This window comes from Rhea pennata, chromosome 3 (genome assembly GCF_028389875.1).
Source record: "Rhea pennata isolate bPtePen1 chromosome 3, bPtePen1.pri, whole genome shotgun sequence".
Taxonomy (NCBI): Eukaryota; Metazoa; Chordata; class Aves; order Rheiformes; family Rheidae; genus Rhea; species Rhea pennata.
The window spans coordinates 78,156,629-78,177,598 of record NC_084665.1 but is presented as its reverse complement, the minus strand read 5'-3'; the positions used below and the strand labels follow the sequence as shown (position 1 = coordinate 78,177,598).

At 38.5% G+C, this 20,970-nt stretch overlaps 2 protein-coding genes across 2 annotated transcripts in view; both read left to right on the top strand.

The window, feature by feature from the left end:
- Positions 1 to 10,564, top strand: part of SLC16A10 (solute carrier family 16 member 10) — an 82,326-nt gene extending 71,762 nt beyond the window's left edge. Inside the window, exons 4-6 of the mRNA XM_062572644.1 lie at positions 212 to 355; positions 3,744 to 3,972; positions 5,137 to 10,564. Coding sequence (XP_062428628.1) covers positions 212 to 355; positions 3,744 to 3,972; positions 5,137 to 5,372 — 609 coding nt within the window. The 3' untranslated portion in view covers positions 5,373 to 10,564. The remainder of the gene's footprint in view (positions 1 to 211; positions 356 to 3,743; positions 3,973 to 5,136) is intronic.
- Positions 10,565 to 12,074: 1,510 nt separating this feature from the next.
- On the top strand, positions 12,075 to 20,343 carry MFSD4B (major facilitator superfamily domain containing 4B). Its single transcript, XM_062570963.1, has 4 exons — positions 12,075 to 12,350; positions 12,682 to 12,850; positions 15,753 to 15,869; positions 18,334 to 20,343. The coding sequence occupies exons 1-4, from the start codon at positions 12,123 to 12,125 to the stop codon at positions 19,566 to 19,568; spliced, it is 1,749 nt and encodes a 582-aa protein (XP_062426947.1). The 5' UTR covers positions 12,075 to 12,122; the 3' UTR covers positions 19,569 to 20,343.
- Positions 20,344 to 20,970: the final 627 nt, after the last annotated feature.

The window sequence follows — 20,970 nt, the reverse complement described above, 5'->3', positions numbered from 1 at the left end:
GATTGTTGTTGATACCACATTTGGCACTGATATACCAGTGCAAAAATTATTCTAACATCCGTAAAAGCAGAATAAGCAAGTTTATTATTTGTAGCTATATTTTAAATCTCAGAGATTCATGGATTACTTCTGTTTAATATCAGATTTTCTAAGGTTTCTCCTGTTTTTCATTCTAAAGCCAATTTATTTTCTTGTTCCTCTTTTTAAATAGATGAAGCATGTAAAAGACAAATTTGGTGACAGCGTGCCAGAAGAGGTTCTTCTGCTGTGTCTGGGAATTACTTCAGGAATTGGCCGATTGATCTTTGGCAGGGTTGCAGATTATATTCCTGGTGCAAAAAAGGTCTATTTACAGGTATGTCTTCACACAATTGTGAAGGAATATACAAAGGATATTCTGAAAATTTTGGTTGCAGGTGCTGTAACTAAACAGAATTAACTGGATATTCAAATTTGAGAAATTTCAATCTTTAGAAACTGAATGTATGGCTTTTGGTAGAAGGGGCCTTTAGTATAAAGTTAATGAATCTCTATTGCTGACTTCTCTTTTTAAATGCTGTTAAAGCGTAGGTACTGCCTGCTGGCTGTTCTCAGTTGGTAATGAAAGAAACATTACTGTTTAGCATGGGAGTAACAAAACCTTTGGGGATTCTGCTTTGTCATTTATCCACAGAATCACAGAATGGGAAAGGTTGGAAGGGACCTCTGGAGATCATCTAGTCCAAACTCCCTGCTCAAACAAGGTCACCAAGAGCATGTTACACAGAGTTGCATCCAGGCAGGCCTTGAAGATCTCCAGAGAAGGAGACACCACAACCTCTCTGGGCAACCTGGGCCAGTGCTCTGTCACTCTCACAGGGAAGAAATTCCCCCTCACGGTCAGGCAGAACTTCCTGTGCTTCAATTTCTGCCCATTGCCTCTTGTCCTGTCACATGGGACAACTGAAAAGAGTTTGTCCCCGTCCCCTTGACACCCTCCCTTCAGGTACTTGTACACATTGATCAGATCCCCCCTCAGTCTTCTCTTCCCCAGGCTGAAGAGGCCCAGCTCTCGCAGCCGTTCCTCATAGGGCAGATGCTCCAGCCCTCTGACCATCTTTGTAGCCCTGCGTTGGACTCTCTCCAGTAGCTCCATGTCTCTCTTGTCCTGGGGAGCCCAGAACTGGACACAGGACTCGAGATGAGGCCTCCCCAGGGCTGAGTAGAGGGGCAGGATCACCTCCCTCGACCTTGATCCCATGATTTCATGTTTTTTATAGAAATATTTCTTCATGTGCCTCTACTAAGGATTTTTGATCTTTTTTTCTTGATCTTTGTTAGGTGATAACTAGGTGGCAAGTACATCCTGTGTGTGTCACATGCTAATACAGCCATCAGAATATTAGTGATACTTACTTGAGATTTTGCTGAATGAAGTGGGTTACTTGGCATCTTCAATGACGAGAGTAATAGAAAGAGTCACGTGGAGGAGATAAATTACCATTCTTCCAGCTTCCAGAAATGCTGGAGTTTTTGGATGGAGGAGGCTATACATTTATTCTTCTGGACTTATAAGCATTATTTTTTGAGAAGGTGGTAGTTTTAGTGCTGATTTTTAGAAAAGATTTAGTTGTAATAGCTTACATGTTATTTACCACTATTGTTTGTTTTAAAGAGAAATAACAAGGGAGACATCTAATGGCTATTAGGTGTACAACACCATTGAAGACAAAAACTGAAAAAGAACAGCCTTTCTGAACATGCAGCATTTGTTGCCATAGTTACATGGTCCCAGTATCTTTTACTAGGGAGGCTATATTTATCTCATTTGTTTGGATTGATTCACTACCTATTGTTACATTTTTAAGAAATTTCTGTATTATTAGGGCAGATAGTGAAAAGACAACACTGAAATGTTGCATGTGATTTACAAGGCACAAATATTTTTAATTCTGTCTATCTTGATACATGTCTAACTTGCAGCAGAACTTGGAAAGTTTTTTTTTTCTTCAGATGGCTAAAATTAAAAACCAATGACTTTCCTTTTTAGGGCATTCTAACACTTTTGTTTCTGAGTATTGTTGGTTTCAGCTAATTATAGGCAGGAAAAAAATATATTCCCTATAGTTAAGCCATGTGCTGCATCTACACCTTTAGCTCTTCTGTTTCAAATCAGCACTTTTAGGAGTGAAAATAACTCTTCACCTCATCTTATGAGTGCTATTCAGGTTTACTAAACAGTTCATACTATCATTCTTTTCATTTGCATCTCTTAAGCTGAGCGATAGTGGTGCTGCAGACATGATGGTCATAGACATAACAAGAGCTGAATCTGTAGGGGACCTAGATAGAATTTATGTCATTGTTTTCATAACTTTTTGTTTTTGAGAAATATATCTGTCTGTAAATCTTGCTTTGAATAATAAGAGTAATACGAGTATTTGTATAGTCAATATTTATGACTTCAAGCAGTCTTCCACAGCACTATGTGCAGTGTAGTTTGTATCCTATGTCCTTGCAAAAATGACTTCAGAATTAATTTTGACAAATGCAAATCCACTTAGAACTTGAATCTTAACAGTTGAACAACTTCATTGGTTAATGAACAAGTCTGTTCTGCAAATTTAACTGTTATCCTTCCTTTTCTGAATCCCTTCTTAAGGAGCTCTTGTGTTGAATTCTGCTTTGTAAATCATATTTAGGAATAGAATGATGCTTTCTGTCTTTTTGATCTGAGCAGTTTAGTGATTCTGTTTTTAGTGCTCCTTTTGTCATGGCAAAAAAATAAATGTTGTCAACAACGTCTTGTCTATAATTTGTCTGCAGATAATCACATTATTTCTTAGATATAAACTCATCTTAAATAGCTTTCTATATTTTATGTAAACTAATTCCCAGAAGAACTAAATTCCTCCACCTCTATCCTTACATTTCTGTAAGCAATCCAATCAAGTTCCTTAATTGTCTCTATTTCTGTATATCATATGGCAGAGGTTTCACAACAGTTTTCTTTAGTCTGCTAAATAACATACGTTACCTAAAAGAATATTTTTATGCTGTCCTGAAAATTAAGTCTTGTCCAGGTGGCTGCTTGCAGATTTTTCCTAGTGAACTCACATATTTTGTCACTTATCCTTCAAAAACTTGATGTATAGTTTTTAAGTGACTTTGTTTTAATGATCTACAGGTGATGAATGCATAATGCAGATACCTTGTTTGAAAAACATGTTTGTGTGGTTAGGTGGTGTGCTGTTTGGACCTATGGATGGTGCACAAACAAAACTTTATTGTTTTTCTTTTTGATTTTCTTTTAATTAATTTCTGTTTCATTTTGCTGAAAGATGGAGTTTTATTCCTTTAACTTACCTTAAACAAGAATAATCTTAAGTACAGTACTGATAAGACTATAATTTTTTTGCAGCTTTTATTTGTAAAAAGGCTAAACAGTAACTTAAGAAAAATGTCAGTGCACAGAAAGTGACTTCATTTTCTGTATTGCGGGATAGATAATGAAAAAGACATTTGAAAAAAATGAAATTGGTAGTTGAGTTTCTTTGACTCTATGCTATGACAGTCCTAAGGGTTTGTTTTATCTTGGTTTGTAACTTCTGATGCTGGTAATCCATGGAAGGTGCTCATATTTATTTTAAAGGAAACAGGGACAGGCAATTTAATTCCTTACAAATGGAAGAAAACTCACCTGCTCTTTTATCTTTACTGTTTTGATGCAGTATGTTTTTATATACTTCGTTAATAACGTTTAGGTGACCTCATTCTTCTTCATTGGTCTGATGTCTATGATGATTCCACTGTGCCGCGTCTTTGGAGGTCTCATTGCTGTCTGTCTCTTCATGGGCCTGTTTGATGGATGCTTCATTTGCATTATGGCTCCTATTGCCTTTGAGCTTGTTGGTGCTCAGGACGTCTCCCAGGCCATAGGATTTCTGCTAGGACTCATGTCAATACCTATGACAGTTGGTCCACCCATTGCAGGTAAATGTAGGTCAAGTCTGTAGCTGTAAATATGTTTTTAGAGTTGTATGGAGTTTTTTTGTTGTTGCCAATTTTTCTGTTCCTGTATCATCTGCAGTCCATTTAAATTGGATGTCGTCTTTTTCCTTGTTCCAGCATATATGACGATTTTACCTGCTGTTTCTAGGTTATTGATAAACTGTTACTGGTTAAAGTTTGCTTTGGTCTTTTTTAAAAAAAAAAAAATAATGCAGAGGTAATCCCTTCCTCTCAAAAGAAATATAGGCTTCCAGCTTAGAATGAGAATCTGAATTTTCCACACTGTTGAGTGTATAGCCTAAATGTTGGTTATGTTACAGGACTCTTAAGTTAGAATTTGAAATTAACTGGATTCCAAAACTAGTTCATGTAAAAACAGTTGTGAGGACAAAAGCTCCAGTCACATTAATTGCTTCTTCTAAACAAAAGCACTGGCTTTTTTTATTATTATTCCTTAATTGGAAACTGATGGACAAAATACAAGTTTTTAAAAAATGAAAGTTGAAGTTTCTTGGTAGGTGAAGCTAAGATCTTTTTTGACCATAATTTGTCCTGAAGTCTTGTGAGTGCTACTGAAATATACTTAGTAAGATGTAACTGAACTACGCAGTGTTACAAAGAGCAAATTTTAAAGCTAGAATAGTGTTAGCTCGGTGGTTCCTGGATATACTGCCTCAGCTATCGACATTTAAGTAGCATTTGGTTGTTTGGAGGAGGTTGGGAAACCTGCTTTCTCGTAAGAAGCTACCGGGAGATGCAATATATGCAGTAGATCTGGAATAAGAGGTACCTTGATCAAAGGCAGCTGTTACTAAAAATGAGAATTGTCAGTGATTTCAAGATTCAGAGGCTAGAGAAGTTGAAAGAAGCAACATTCAATTAAGAAATACAATATGTGTTTTTAACAATGGATGGTAATGAAGTAGTTGAGTGGTAACATAATTCTTTCAATGCTTCATGCCTTTAAATCAACTCTGGAATGCCTTTCTAGAAAGATATGCTTGTATTTGGCCTTCAAGTAGTCGGATTAGTGATTATAGCAATCCTTGCCAGCCCTCAATTTTCTGAGTCCAAAAAATGAACACTTTTTAAAAATAGATTCTCAAGGTCCCATTGTATATCACTGATCATCATCTGTCTTTCTAGGTTTACTGCGTGACCGCCTAGGTACCTATGACGTAGCATTCTACCTAGCTGGAGTTCCTCCCCTTATTGGCGGCGCTATATTGTGTTTTATCCCATGGGTCCACGAACGGCAGAAGTTAAAAGAAAAAGCAAAAACTGTTGATGGAGAAACTACTGAGAAAATGCTGGAAAATGAAAGCACTTTTGTGTCAGACACTGCAGAAAAACCAGCCAAAGAAGTGGAATCTGGTTTTTGATGCTTTTTTCCTCAACTAGCCTACCCTTCTCCTACAAAAGCTAGATCAGATTTCTAGGTTTTGGCTGAAAAAATGTTACTTAAAGAAGTTTTGAACTATTGCTCAAATTACAAGAATCTTTTATACCATTGAACACTTTTTTTCTTTGACAAGTCCTTGAGTTTGATTTCAAGCCACATTTTTAAGGTATTTGAAGTTTTTTAGCATTAGTGTGTACATGCATACTGATTCTGTGTGTGAAGAGAATATTTTTCTAATTCATCAGAACATATTTCTGGAAATGTGAAAGCTGTTTCTGATTCACTGACCGAGGACTCTTTAATAATTTTATGGTCCATCCAACGCAGACAACGCCCTTGGGTGTTTATAGACGAACATTTAGTAGCTCTTGTGAATGATTTATTTTTTTAAGTTTCTTGTGCTGTTTTAAAATCTTTCAAAATCATGAATGTGAAAATAGATCTTTCTGATTCCCTTTAACTCTTACTGAAATTATTTTTGTGTTAGAAAGCTAAATTATTAAACAAAGCATCTGTTTTATTTTCTCTTAATACTCCAGCATGCTCAGTTTGCTTAAACATTGACCTCTTCTTGCATTGATTTATCTTTTTCACAGTATCACGAACAAAGAACATTAAGGATGAAATTTGTGATGGGCACAAGTTTTGAATATGCACAAACTAAGCTCAGAAAGCAAATGCATTCAGAAGTAAAGCAGCTGAGCGATAGATTGTTGTAATGTTTTTGCTGCCAAGGCAGTACTATTAATGTGTATATATATTTTTTTTCAGCTAAACTTCAAAATAACTGATAGTTTTGAAATCGAACTGACAGCAGTACTCCAGAGTGGTACTGTGAATCAGACTACATTTAAAATTCTTCTATTGTATCTTTAGGCTCTTTCTGGTGTTAATTCTTACACAAAAGACAGCTTTAAAGAATACATTTTAAGTGCAATAAGATTGTTTTAACATGTAGATATACACTTGAGCTATTCAGATGACATTCAACAATTGAAAAGATTTTTGCACTAAGTGAACATGCAACTTTATTATGGGTCTTTACATCTATGTTTAATTGCATGTAGGATACCGTGCCGTGTTTTACTGAAATATAAAGAAATGTCTTTGCATACTCTGTATTACTTGCTTAACATACTAAATTATTTCCGTTATCATGTATTCCTAGGTATTATGTTATGTTTGTCAAGCACATGTTTTTGAGACACCTCTTTCTCTGAAAAACGTTTGAAAACATAATACTTCACCTGAGATAAGGAGGACGCTGTGTGCTTTTCAGTTTGTCATAAAACATTTCCCAAGTGCATTGTTTATTTGTGGATATTGAACCAGCAGTACAATGGAATACTTAAACACGCTTTATTTCAGATCCATTCAACACCAACTTTTTTTTTTTCCTGTTTACATGTGCCTTTTAGCAAAGGGAAAACTAAAAATTATTTTAAGACTAAACCTGCATTTTAGTGCATTTTCTCAATTAGCAACAATACCTGTTCTTTACATAAGTTACAGAGGTGTATTGTTTTAAAATTAGAATCGGTAACATCTTTCTTATTTTTGTAATTTTTCCTTCTTCCAGAATTGTATTAAATCTCTCAGAAAGCCCATGTACATCTGTAATATGAAACATTGTTAGCAATGCTTTTACTTAGAAAGTTTACTTACATTAATTTTCAAAAATGCTTTCAACATAATCATGCAGACATCCCAGTTATTAAAGACCAGAGCTCATACCTTGTTTATATTGCAGAATTTCAGTCACTGCCCCATGTGAGTGAAGCTCAGAATAATTAAAATGATAATGAGGTGTGTAAGAGTGTTTCGGGAATGGAAAAAAACACATTAAGAACAGAGGTCCCTTTATGTTTCTCTAGGACTTGTTCTTCTGAATGTCATAAGTATTTCTGAAAATTTCCTTAAGATAGTAGTAGTATTGTTAATTAAAATGAATACAAAATGCTGCCTTCGTTACTGGAGTGATGTTAACAGCCCACACTGTTCTTGTTTAGCGTATTTCTGTAGAACGTGTTACTCAGTATTATCTTCTGTCTGGGCAATGCAAAAGATGCTGATGTGTGTGATGAAAGCCTTTTATTTCATATTGCTTTGTTTTGAAAAGTCAGTATTTATCGCATATTTTTCATGTGTTTCAGCTTTATGAATTTTTAACCAAAAATTAAGCTGCATTTTAGCAGTAATGCAATTTGAAATTGTTGTTATTGGACGTCTTGACCTAACTGTGGCATCTTTCTGACCTGGTTCTCTGTAATGTCTATATAAATGGTCTGGGATAGAATATGAAATAATTACTGTTAAATTTTACAAATGATACAAATAATGTAACAGTAGTAAGGATTAGTTCTTGCTGAACCCTTTAAAAATGTACAGAAAAATGCAAATTCTTATATTGGAGTAGCTAAAAATGTAAGTGAATGCTTACGAGATAAAAGACAGCATTACAAGAGAAAAACTGTACGAAGGGGACAGCTGAGTCATGATGTCAAAAACAGCTATTGAGATTGGGATGCCAGAGGAGAGGGATGCAGAATTAGGAGTAAAGAAGTCATGTTTGTGTGATGATGTTGGAATAATGAACTTATTTCAGATGTCAGTGCTTGTTTTACAACAGTAAAATTGGAAAGACTGCAAAAGAAAATAAAATTTCAGAACAGCTAGAAAACAAGTTATTTTTAAGAGATGATTCTGTTAGTGTTGTCATTGTCAGATTCCAATAGGAAAAGCTCTTTATTGGTCATAATTGTAACCAGATTGTGCCCTAAAGTTAAATTAGATTAATTTAAAATGGAAGTGAAATTCAAATTGTTAGTAGTGAGGCTAATTAACTATTGAGAAAATTACTGAGAAATATACTGGATTTTGTATGCCCTGAAGTTTTATAAATGAGATTAGCTCTCTTTTCAAAAACAAAAAAGCCAATATGATAATCAATATTTAGTCCATTTATGTGAAAATGATGGTATGACATAGAATTTTCTCTTAGGCGGTCTTTATTCTGAAAAATGAAACAGAAAAGCATGAAAAATGAAACAGAAATTGAATTTTATTTTGGCTGATTAAATGTAAATTTTTGTCACAGAACTTAATTTTAGGTGAGGAAACCCATTTGTATGATGCCATGATGCATGATGAACCTGTTTAAAATGCCACTGTGATAAAATTTACAGTCCTACTCTTTGTGCTGTAATTCAATACATCATTTTCATCATGGTCATCTTTAAGTGTATATTCAGTATCAGATGAGGAAATAATGGCATCTTTCTCCTTTGACTCTTCATACGTAATGCCTGGGAATACACATTCCTAAGTTCCCTTTAGAGACACTGGATTTTAAAAGCAGATGCATACCACATTGAATATAGACGATACTTTATCAGCCTTGCTTTCTTGAACTTCCTCCCTGCATTAAACCCTTTGAATAGCCATAGCCTGGTAAGGCACTTTTTCATGAGGTGGGAGACTGAAGTTGAATCATCTCAGACAGAAGAGACTGAACCTCATCTTCACACGTACTAGATGAATATTCGGATCTCAAGCTTATTACATAAAAAGTGGATACTACCCCCTGAAAGCCAAAACACCCTGCTCAGTTACTTGCATCAGGGAGCACATGCCAAAGGGATGGGAGATGCTTCCTTGCAGCCCTGAGTGAAGTATCTCAGGATGCCATCGTTAGGATTGTCCTTGGAGATCAGTCTGAGCAGCTGTGTTCTTGCCGTGCGGGCACTGGGCCGCTCCCGGCTTCGCTGCTCACTCTGGGGGAGCCCACGTGGAAGGGCTCAGCCACCTCTCTGAGCAGAGACTGGAGCTGCTGCCACACCTGGGGTGTGGATCTCACTCCAGAGAGCTGCAGTCTGAAAATTAAGTGTTTCAAAAACAGACTTTTAGGTATCTTAACTCTTCTATTGGAACTGACCCTCTGATACTACAAGGTTGTGTGTGTGCGTGTATGTATATTAAATACAGTATGTTTTCACCAGGGCATACTCACGTTGCGCATTTACTATAGGAGCTGTAGCACTGGAACTTGGGAGAAAGTGTTTAGAGATTAATAATTGAGAAAAAGTAGTAATTTCCATTCATATATTTCATTATTGACAAACATAGCACCATTAAAATTCCAGACAGCCAGTGAGGTTTTCATTAATGTAAACTTCGGCATATTTTTAGTCTTATATTGTGACAACATTTTTAGTATTTCAGAACTGTGTATGCTAAGATTAGACTGATAATATTTTATACTAAAATGTGTGCTAATATTGATGACACTGACACATTTAAAGTATCTTTATAGACATCACATTTTGTATGTTGTTTTTGATATTTAAAGGGTATACATTTTGCTAGCCTTAACTCCATTCTTTAAAATTCTGCTTTGTTATAAGCCTAAGAAATGAATGTATAAAGTTATTCATGGTGCTAAAATAATGGTGATCAGTCTCAAATTATTCAGAATAAAGATATAGTTCTTAAGTGCCCCTTTGGTATCACACGTATCATTTTTTTAGGTCTTTGTTCTCGTTAAAATTATTTTTAAAAGTAATTGTGTTACGATTTATTATTGAATCTCACGTGTAGACTCTTATAAAAGCCCTTACGATGTTTGTTACAACTGTATTTGAGCTAGAACATCTTCATTATGTTTACCCTGAAACTGATACATGCTGCAGCCTATTTCATTCTAGTTGTACTGTGTATTCATTTTAAACGCAGTGTTTTATATAAGTCTAAACTACTGACTTCTAGAGTTATTTACATGCTTCTGCAAATTTTATCCACTATATTTTTCCTTCTGGGGTGTAATGAGATTGCTTTAAAATATTTGTGATTTACAGATAATACATAGAACAATTGTGTTCACAAAAGACAGAAGTAAAAATGGAGGGAAGGAGGGAAACAATGGTAGAATAAACTTCAGTAGCATTTGAAAAGAATTCAATGTGTTTTGCTGAATGAACTGCCAGTGTAATTCAGTAGAACTTTGATCACTTACTGGCCTACCATCAATTTTACCTTGATTTACTTTCACGATACAAAGTATGAAACATTTCCTCACTGACAGCTTCAGTAAATCACTTTTAATTGACCTTTCTTTTGTAGTAGGGCCAAATATTTCCTTTTCTTTAATAAACATACTTGATGATAAAGAGAAAACATTCCCATTAATTCTGTAGTTACTATCTAGACTGTTGTATATTTCAAAATAAAAATTGAAAAAGATGCCTGAAAACTTTACAAAAGTCTGAGTGCTGTTGCCTTTTGTACAGTCCTAATGTACAAACCCTCATTGCAAGAAATGTAAAACCTTTTAAAAAAATAAAGGGGGGGGGGGGCTGTTCTCCAGAGAAGGCCATTGAGTACATTTCAAATACTTCTGTACATTTTTCAGCAAGTTATTTTTATATCAGAGTTTTCCATAAAAGCTCATTTAAAAGGCAAAATACCACTATCTATGAATATGATTTAAATTGTGCATATGTCTCAGAAAAGAAATACTTTATATTTTATACTTTTTTTTTGTTTGAAATATTCTCTACCTCTGAACTTAGAAAAGTTTAGAAGTGTGCTGCAGAAATCTGATTCTATGACTTCGCAGTAGTTGCAAAGATATTAACGTAGCTATGAACAACCAGACTTGAATGATACCTTGCATAGTTTGTTTTTGTAGCTAGATTTTTTTTAAAAAAATATGTATTCATCCATTCCCTCAGGTTATAAAGGGGAGTTGTACCTGCAACATACTAACCAGTGCCAGCAGAAGCAACATTAGGCTGCCAGAATCTACACGCAGCAGCAGTTACGGACTATACCTTTCTGCTCTGAACAACTTGGAGAATTAAAAAAAAAATATATCCAACTCAGCAAATTACATTTCAGAGTGCTGCTTTGGAGATTAATATTCTCTGAAAGAGAAATCCCTAAAGCCTTTGTTTCAGAGGGGTAGCACCTCAGTGCAGAACAGCAATAATATAGGACATTTTTAAAAAGCGTGTGAACGACTCTTCGCAAGTAGTAGTAATTTATATGATAAGAGTGTTTTAACTGAGCTGTGAGACAAGCTAAAAGAGCCCACAAGTATGCACATTTCAGCGGTATTTATAAGGAGGATGTGACACATGCAATATAGAAGACAAAGACTTTTATGCTAAGAGGCCAAAACAATTTTCAAGTTATGTGATAATGCATTAAAAAAAGTAACTGTTCTGTGTCTTACACAGCGCGCCCACAGTAATTCTGTGAGGACAAATCAAATTCATAGCTTTTGGCCTGTATGCCAGAGACTTTCCATCAACAAGAAAAAGCCCCTGAGGAGTCACCGCTAAGTACGAAGGAGATGTTGCAGGCGTTTCCTCGCTAAGCTCTCGCACAGCCTGACGCGAAGGCGAGTGCGAAGCTAACGGCCGCGCTCGCCCGAAGCGCCGCGCGCGACGCCATTTTCTGCACGAGGCCGCGGCCCGTCTCCACGGCGACGAAGGGGGCGGGGCGGGGCCTCCCGCGCGCACGCGCCGTAGCCACCTCCCCGCCCTCCCTTGGCAGCGCAGCCCAGGGCGCTGGGGGCGGGGAGGGGGAAGTCCCGCGCCGCAGAGCACGCCGGGAGTTGTAGTCTTCCCCCGCCCGCGCCGCGCCGCGATGCGAGGGGGCGGGGCTAGCGGTTCCGGGTTCCCCCGCGGCCGGGGCGGCCGTCGGTGCCGGCGCCGCGGCGCGAGGAGCCATGGCCGGCGCCGAGCGGAAGAAGCACGTTCGGTTCGCCGGCCCGGGGGAGGCGGGCGCTGACGCGGGGCCTGGGCCGGCGGCGGCGCCGCCGCCGCCGCGCCTCCCCGGCGCGTCGCGCGCGGAGGTGGCCGTGGTGGGCGGCAGCTGGCGCAGCGGTCGCGGCGGGGACGGAGCAGCGCTGCGGTGGTGCATCTCCGGGGCGCTGTGCGCCGCCTTCCTGGGGCTGGTGAGCGCGGCGGGCGGGGAGCGCGCCTCGGCGCCGCCGGTTTACCGCCTCGGCGCCCCCCGACCCCCATCCGCCTCCTCCTTACCTGCCTGCCGCCCGGCCCGGTCTCCGCCGCCGGTTGCCCCCCGCCTCGCCCGTGACGCTCGCCGCTCCGGTTTGTCCCTCGAGCGCTCGGCCCGGCCGTTTAACGGCCGCTGCGGTGCGAGCCGGCAGCGCGGTCTCCCTCCCCCCACCCCGGGCCCGAACACCCGCACGCTGTTTGCAGGCGGAGGAAACTCTCGGCTGGTTCAAAAATCACGCGCAAAATAAAACCTCTTAAAATATTTTCCAGGGTATGAGTATTGCCGTCCTAGGACCTACCTTTCAAAATTTGGCTGACAACGTGAATAAAAATGTCAGTGATATTTACTATATTTTTGTGGGTCGCTCGCTGGGCTACCTTGGCGGGTCAGTGCTCGGAGGGGTTCTCTTTGACTGCATGAACGCGCATCTTCTCTTAGGTAAGTGTGTGGGGAAGAACAGATGTGTCTGAATGCACACTTTTTCCTTCTTCCCCCACGAATCTTGATGTATTTTAAAGCACTGTTTTAAATTACACTGCAGCAATTTGATGGTACCAGTTGCTGGCTATGAAACATTATTTGATGGGAAACTTTCCAGGGCAACTTCTTTTTGGCTTGGGTAGTATCTTATGAAAACTTGTTGGTTTTATACAGCTGTGCTGAGAAATGGAAATCTGATGCTTGTTGGCATCTAATACTGTTCTTCATAAAACATGATGCTTGTGCAGCTGTCATTCAGTCTTACAAAATTACATTTTGTTTAGTTTCTGATTCCATATGTGTCTAGCAATTACTGTTGCATGGCATTATTTCCAAGTAGATGGGCTTCCTGGGCATACTAGTAATAGTGGTAGCTGTTTTGAGTTGACAGAAACTTGCTGAATTGGCCAAAAGGTGCCTTTGGTTTACACACGCACAAAAAAGGATTTTTTTTCTGTCTCTGTCAAATGATTTGCTCTATATTAGATCCTCCCTGGGGCATACAATATTTTACAACGTCGCTCTGTGAAATGCATAAACAAAATGAAGACAACTGTATTTTGGCTTTTACCTGCACGCATCTGAAAGCTACTGCAGTCATGCTGAGATACTGTTCTATAGCGAAAGCGATACTGTAAAACTCTTCTTTTTGTTGAAGCTCAGCAGAAGTGTTCACCTTTGTGCACCTGTTAAAAGTGCAGAGATTTTGACTGAATCAAATTAGGACTTATTTAAAGTGAGAGATTTTAAGAATTATTTGTGATCTTGAAAACTTGCTGCCCCATTGCTGCCTAGCCATGCAAATATTTATAGGAAACATGGTTTATGATCTTAATGTTTTTCTGGCCATGTGTAAGTTTTTTTTGTTTTGTTTTGTTTTATTTTTTCCTGTTCAAGCATAGGACTGTCTCAGTTCTGTCGAAGCTGGGCTATTAAGCAGTTAAATTGCCACACTTACAATCCAGAAATGTCAAGTCAATGTTGGCAACCAGTTTCTTTTAGAACCTCCCTAATTATGGCAGCATGTCTATTTGTGCTGTAAGTTAGTGGCTAAAGAAGATACTGGACTTCTTTCTTTACTTTCTCCTATTTCTTTCCTTGGGGAGGTTCAAACATAACTCTGCCTCCCTTCAGGACAGTGCTGTAATTGCAAGATTGCTTTGGAGAGTATGGGAGGGCTCATTTTTCATGGCTAGCATTTGAACTGAAATCTCTTCTTACCCTATACACCTGCCTTCTGTTACGAACAGTCACATCATGTAATGTCCGTCTCTTCTTCCTCTTGTCTTCCTGTTCTCAGGTCAGTTCCTCTTACTTGTTCTTGATCTAAGGTGTCCTTTAGCTCTATTTGTTCTCCAACCTGTTTTGTATTCCCCTGCCCTAAAACACTTGTAAAGAATGTTCCCTTTAGGTTTCTGATCTTTACCGCACATCTGACATGGTCAGAATTGTCTGTCTCTGGCATTTGAGATTTATGGGTATTAACATGAAATAGTTCAGTATTTTCTTGCTTTCTTGATCTATCACGTAGGATAGTTATTTGTCAACAAAACTTGGAGAGGATATTCTTTCTTTCAGCCACTTGCAGTTTGGTAGCACTTATATCAAAAATACATTTTGAACTACTGAACCTTCTCCTATTTCTATCACCTGAGGGCTGCTTATAGGGGATTCTCTTGCTTGTATAGTTAACGTACCTCCGACCTTTCATCTTCTACTCTACAGAGAAGATGTTGAAAACATAATCTTTCTTTGTCAGGAAGCTTATAAAGTACCAATGTTCAGGTGAAGATCTGAAGTGGACACCTGGAAACTTTCTGCGAAGTTATTTTTCAGCTCTGTCTGGGGCATCTGAGAAGCTGGATTTAACGTACCCCATCCTTAGCTTTTTCCTGTGCAGCTCAGTATGCTAGCCTTTAAAAATTTTTTGAGGCATGTATTTCAAATATCTCACTGGGGCTCTGGGTTGCTTTTTCTGGGGCAGGGAGAGATTAACCGAATTTCTTAATTGCATCTATCTCCATCAATTTTTAGTATCTGCCAGAATTATGATTAAGCATTGATCTGAAAAATAATAGTCTAAACTAATACAAGTTTTCTAAAAACCTAATACTATACATTCAAGATATTACTTGCAGAATATTTTGATTGAAAGTGATCATAGAAATTAACTGTTGAACTTCTTCCCAATTTTTTAATAATAATAATTTCCATCAGCTCTAAAATCTTTTTCAAGTTTGTATATTTTCTATTTAGTAAATAAAGCAAAACTAATACAGTTAATGAATTTTACCTCACCTGATGGTCTGAAATACTATAGTTATGTCTCTTGATAATCTAGAAATCATTTGGAATTCATCCCTCATGTGGGAACAGAGTATCAAGGAAACCTACATTTTTATATGGTTGCTTGTTGACCAGGGAGAAGTCACTTTAGAAGATTTTAAGAGCTTAATAATTTGGCTTCCTTTTGAATGGACTCAAATTTAATGTTTTGTAGTTCTCAGGAGAAAAACTTTATATTTTTCAAAAACATATTTTTCTTCTTTTGTGATAAAGACTTCTAAAACAAAATGTTGTAGGAGATGTTACTCTCCTTGCAAATAAAGCTTTAACAAACTAGTGCAATTTCATAAGTATTTGTTTTGATGAGACTTCAGTTTTCCAAGTAAAAATGGACTGCTTGTGCTGATAATTAATTAAGATAGTTAGGTTACATCACCTAATAGGATCATCTGCAACTTTAGGAATTACTAATGTATTTGTATGTTGTAGTTTACTGTGATTTGTATTTAAAATGAAAGCTGTAATATATATATTTTTTAATTTTATAGCATATATTTCTTTTTTAATTTTATAGCATTGTCCATGTTTGGAACAACGATAGGTCTTTATGGCATACCTTGGTGTAAGAAATCTCTGTTGTTAACTGTCCTGATGTCAGTTATTGGAGGTTCCATGGGAATCCTAGACACCGGTAAGTGACCTCGCAATCCATTAGCTCCCTCAGTGAACTAAGTGAAAACTTACCAATAACAGTTTTGATGAGCTTGAAGTATTTTGTTTGGCACATCTTGAACTAAAAGAGGGGAGCTGTTGTATCTGGCCAGGATTCTTGGTGGTTTATTCTGCTCTTGAGACTTCCAGAATTTGTGTCTCTGTAACAGACCTACTTGCTTTTGGGGCTTGGGGCAAGTTGGCTGGGGAAGCTGGGTATCTCTTGGTTCCTGCAGAAGACCAGTATGCATTTCTGGAGGCAATTACAGACTTTAAGGAAGTGTCATGTGCTATCGGCTCTTAAAACACTATTTTCTTAGAATTACTCATCTACAGGAAGGTAGCTGCATTCCTGTTCATTAGTGCTATATGGAACAAAGTTTGTCCTGAGCAAGCCCTGATATTTGAGAGAGGAAGATGCTCACAGCTGCTGTTTTGGAGAGTTGGCTACTTCAACCTGGCCAGGCAGCATTTTGAGATTCGCGCCAGATGTTTACTGCTCTAGCTCACTGACAGCATGTCACTGATCTCTTTGAATTAAGGGTGCTTGATGCCTTTGGCCAGCATCACTTAGCTATTTGACCCCAAATTACAGTGGCATGTGCACACTGGAGACAGCCCTGAAAAAACACCTTTGTTCAAAATCTGTTCAAAACAAATTTCTTAGTAGAGACTTCTTATTGGAGGAACATGTATTGATGAAGAATGAAGCAAATATCATACAGGTGCAGTCAGGAATGGCAATTATATTAGAGGTATGAAAAATTCTTGTTCAGATTAGATGTTAGTTTGTGGGGTATGGCTTAGGAAGGGTGAGTTAGTGGTAGGGCTGTAGCAGGGAGTTTGGGTCAGGAGGCGAGGCCACGGCAAGAGACGTAAGCATGAATAAGAGCTGTCTGGGTAGCACTGGTATGCTTGCAGATGAGGGTCAGGATACAATCAAAAATAGGTTGGTGGTGGACTGTCCTGAATCTTGAGCAGGAGGTGATGATAAAGCTTCAACAAGAAGCCAGTCCCCTGGCACCGTTTCTGTGCTGTGGCAGCAGTGTGCCAACTTTTCTGGCTTGCTGAGGAAGCCTGTGTTTACTTACTAGTGAGCATAATAATTCTGTTTCTGGCTGACCTGCTTTTGGGGGAGGCTTATTTCTGAGTAATAATTGGCTAATATACTCGCCTTCCTATCCGAACACCTGTGAAAGAATCCAAGCTAGGGGGTTGTTTCAGTGGCCTGGCTGGTAGGCAACTCGGCGGACTGATGGCTTTGCGCGAGCCATCTGTCGTAGTTCTGCGGCGTTTGAGAGAGCTCTGTAACATTAAAGAGAGCACGACATCGGATCCAGTAGTGAAAAAGATGGTTTGCCGTGGCACAGGTTATGCTAAATAATCGGAATACAGGGGTGTAGTTGCTGCCCCTGGTAGGATTGTATATGTGGAACTTGGTTTAGAATTCTTCGTATGGGAAAATCCTGTGGGTTTATTGTAGAAATTCTTTGAATGGGTTCTACCTGAAAGCCAGACCTTTTGGACAGCGATACTTCCCGGGCTGAGCAGCGGTAGTGGGAGAAGCTAAAGGAAAGGCAGCAGAATGGAAATGAAGGAATCTGGGAGAATATTAGTGATGAGTGACAAGTGATGTTGCTGTACTGTAGCATAAGGATTTGATTACTGTTCTTATTTTCCCACATTCCTCTCGAGCTGTTTAAAAATCTCTCTCTCAGATCTTATTGTCTAGCATTGTTGTCAAGCAAAGCGTATCGTAGTTTGGCCTCTGCAGCAATATTATGGTACACTTTTCTGCTTCTGGAAATGCCAAATGAACACAACTGGGGTAGTCCCTGCCCGTTGGAAGCAAGTGATTCTTGATGTTTCCTTGATGTTGTTTAATGAGAGCTCTGATTCCTAGAATTCTGCATTGTTGTCTCTAAAGCTTATAGAAATGAGAAGCAGTTAGATTTGCTGCTTTGAAAAAAAGGCTGCAAAATGCTACAAGTTACAGGTGAGTGTGACTAATGATCTGGGAAGACAGTAGTAGTGTTACTGGAGACTTAGATGTGCTGAAGGATCTTCAATTTAAACCCTCTGGAAGAGGAGAATAAGGAATATGCCAGATGGGGCATAAATAAATAAATTGTCAAATAGGATAATTAATTGTTACTGGATTGAGCTACTTTCTGGATCTTATTTTGACTGCTGTGAATACCCTCCTAAAAATCCTGCATGCAGGTGTTTATATGCAGAATTTTAGTTAACTACCATTTTTGCATGTTTTATTTGCTAAAGCTGGGATTATTGTAAATTGAATACATATAAACTGGGTCATAAAAGGTTGTGCTGGCAGACTAATTAGCAACGTACCAAAACCAAAAAGCCACACAATTTTTTTTTTTAAAGTAACTTCTGGTTTTCAGCTGAAATGAATGAATCCTCCTCTCTCCAATCTGCAGGTGGCAATATACTTGCACTGAATACATGGGGAACAGAAGCTGGACCGCATATGCAGGCCTTACACTTCAGTTTTGCAGTAGGTGCGTTTGTGGCTCCAATTCTGGCTAAAATGGCATTAGGAGGCTCCATATCTGAAGCCCTTGCAGTAGATGAAAAGACAAACCAGTCTGTCTTGAAGTCTGTGCCAACAGCATCAACTACATCAGCACTGAAACAGCATCTCGGTGAGGATTTTTTGTGGTCCTATGTTGTTATAGGGACGTGTATTCTGTTTGTTTCTTTCTTCTTTTTTATTTTGTATTCAAGGAGCAGCTCAGCTCGAGACAAATCAAAGGCTTCTTTGCAGAAACGTGTAACTGCCAAATACCACTATGCCCTTATTTTTCTCCTTTTCATATTCTTCTTCTGCTATGTGGGTGCAGAAGTCACTTACGGCTCTTACATATTTACTTATGCAAAGGTCTTTGCTGAGATGAAGGAAAATGAAGCGGCTGCTTTGAATTCGGTCTTCTGGGGCGCATTTGCTGCTTGCAGAGGAGTGGCAGTATGTTGTGCTGCTTGCTTATACCCTGGTACTCTGATCGTGTTGAGTATCGTGGGCTCTGCCGTCTCCTCTTCATGCTTGGCATTCTTTGCAAAACACCCAGTTTCGCTCTGGGCTGGAACTGCTGTATATGGAGCTTCAATGGCTGCCATCTTTCCCAGTGGCATTTCCTGGATAGAACAGTACACTGTTATACAGGGAAAATCTGCTTCTTTATTTGTGGTCGGTGCTGCTCTGGGTGAGATGTGTATTCCTGCGGTGGTTGGGTATCTTCAAGGAAAGTTTCACCATATTCCTGTCATCATGTATACTGCACTGGGAACTTCTGCAATGACAGTTATACTGTTCCCTGTGATGTACAAATTAGCCAACTCTCCTGGTGAGAGCGATTTGAAAGAAATGAGTGAGAGTGAAGACCGGAAAGCTTTGTTGTCAAACTCTGGACTTAATGAAGATGAAGAGGATGAGGAGGATGCAGGTGAATGGAATGAAGCAGACTTTGAGGTAATAGAAATGAATGATACACTGAGAAACTCTGTGATAGAGACTTCCCGTAAGATACCAGGGGACTCTCCAGCGAAAGTCTCTTTCCAACCACATTCAGATGATGTATTGGCAGGTTCTTCAGTGGTGGCTGGTAGCTCCCCTGGGATAAAAAATGTGAATGTTGACCGTGAGAAGAATGACTGAAGGTTTTTTGTGTTTTTTTTTTTTTTAAGTGACTTTTTCTAGAAAGGGAAATGCACTTGAATTGTAACTGTCCTCGTAAAGTGATTCAAGATTCTTTTTACAGTGGCGCAGAATTATGTGTTTCCACTTCTATTTGTCCAGTCCTTTCTTCTCTTTCATTTTCAGTCTGCAGCTATGTGTCTTGGAGTGGGCAAGTCCATGGTGATGTAGTTTGGGTAATGTGATAAAATTTATAGATGATACTGAAAATGTTAAAATGTGAGAGATGTTTTCTAAATATGAGGCATGCATTTAAGTAAGTAAATGATGCTGTACTGTGAACTAATTTGGAAGACAGGACTGTTCAGACCACTTGCTTTTTTGGGTGTGGATGAAGAAGGGTGCAATTCTGAGGTGCTTGCTCACAAAACTTTCTCATCAGAAATGAGAAAAATCTATTATTTGTGATTTTGAAATTTCTTATCTCACGAAAGAAGAATGTTCCTGCTGCACTGAAAATGTGTGTGTGACATACATAAACCAGCAAATCAAGTTAAATGTCAGGTGATGTCCAGTGGCTGTAAATTGGATATCCTGTTGGCAAAATGTAGAATTTTTGGTTCTATTACCAAGACAAAAAGTATCAAGGATTAATTTTTAGGAGTGGAACCCTGTTTCTGGGTCATTTAAAAGCAGTGTATGGGAAGGGGGACAAAACTGGTCATATTAATCTGCAATAATGCTTAACTCTGATTTACTAGTTAATCAGTGATAACAAATCTAAGTACTCTAAAGTATTTGTGATTGTTTTAATTATTGCACTACCATTGAAATCACCAAATATATTAAGATGATAAAATTATATATAAATAGATAACGATTGATGGCATTAGCCTAGGAACTTACAATTTTTAAGCAACTTGCTCAAATTAAAATTACAACAACTTCTTTTCTGGCTTCCTGTGCCAAGACGTTCTATATGAAAGTCTTAAATGAATGTAAAAATGAAAATTTGAAAATGAGATAGAACTATTGATAAGACACTCCTTTCAGACTGTATTGTACCTTGTCCTATACAAGTTGGACTGGTGCTGCTTGCTTTCTATTTCTTTGGATAATGACTCACAGGCAGATTCTTTCCAGAGGAGAGGGAGTTTATATTTGTGGATTGATTGCTACTAACCAGGAGGAACTCAGAAGGAACAATCATGTCAGTGAGCTCTCCTCCCTGGTACGGGTAAAAAAATGAAGCAGCTAATGGCAAAAATCTGAGTTTGAAACAAGTCTTGCAATTTGTCTACTTGAAAACCAAAACTGTTAGGTATGTATTCTTAAAAAATCAGAATATGCTGATCTTTTGTTTTCTTCTTTGCACTTTTCTTAGTATTTTTCTTGCTAAAAGAGCTTTAATTTACTAACAAAA

Bases quoted from the DNA above. Each gene is read 5' to 3' on its own strand.
- MFSD4B (XM_062570963.1), top strand. From the start codon at position 12,123: ATGGCCGGCGCCGAGCGGAAGAAGCACGTTCGGTTCGCCGGCCCGGGG. The intron at 12,851-15,752 runs GTAAGTGTGTGG...TTAATTTTATAG, and splicing joins GAACGCGCATCTTCTCTTAG to CATTGTCCATGTTTGGAACA. The intron at 15,870-18,333 runs GTAAGTGACCTC...TCCAATCTGCAG, and splicing joins CATGGGAATCCTAGACACCG to GTGGCAATATACTTGCACTG.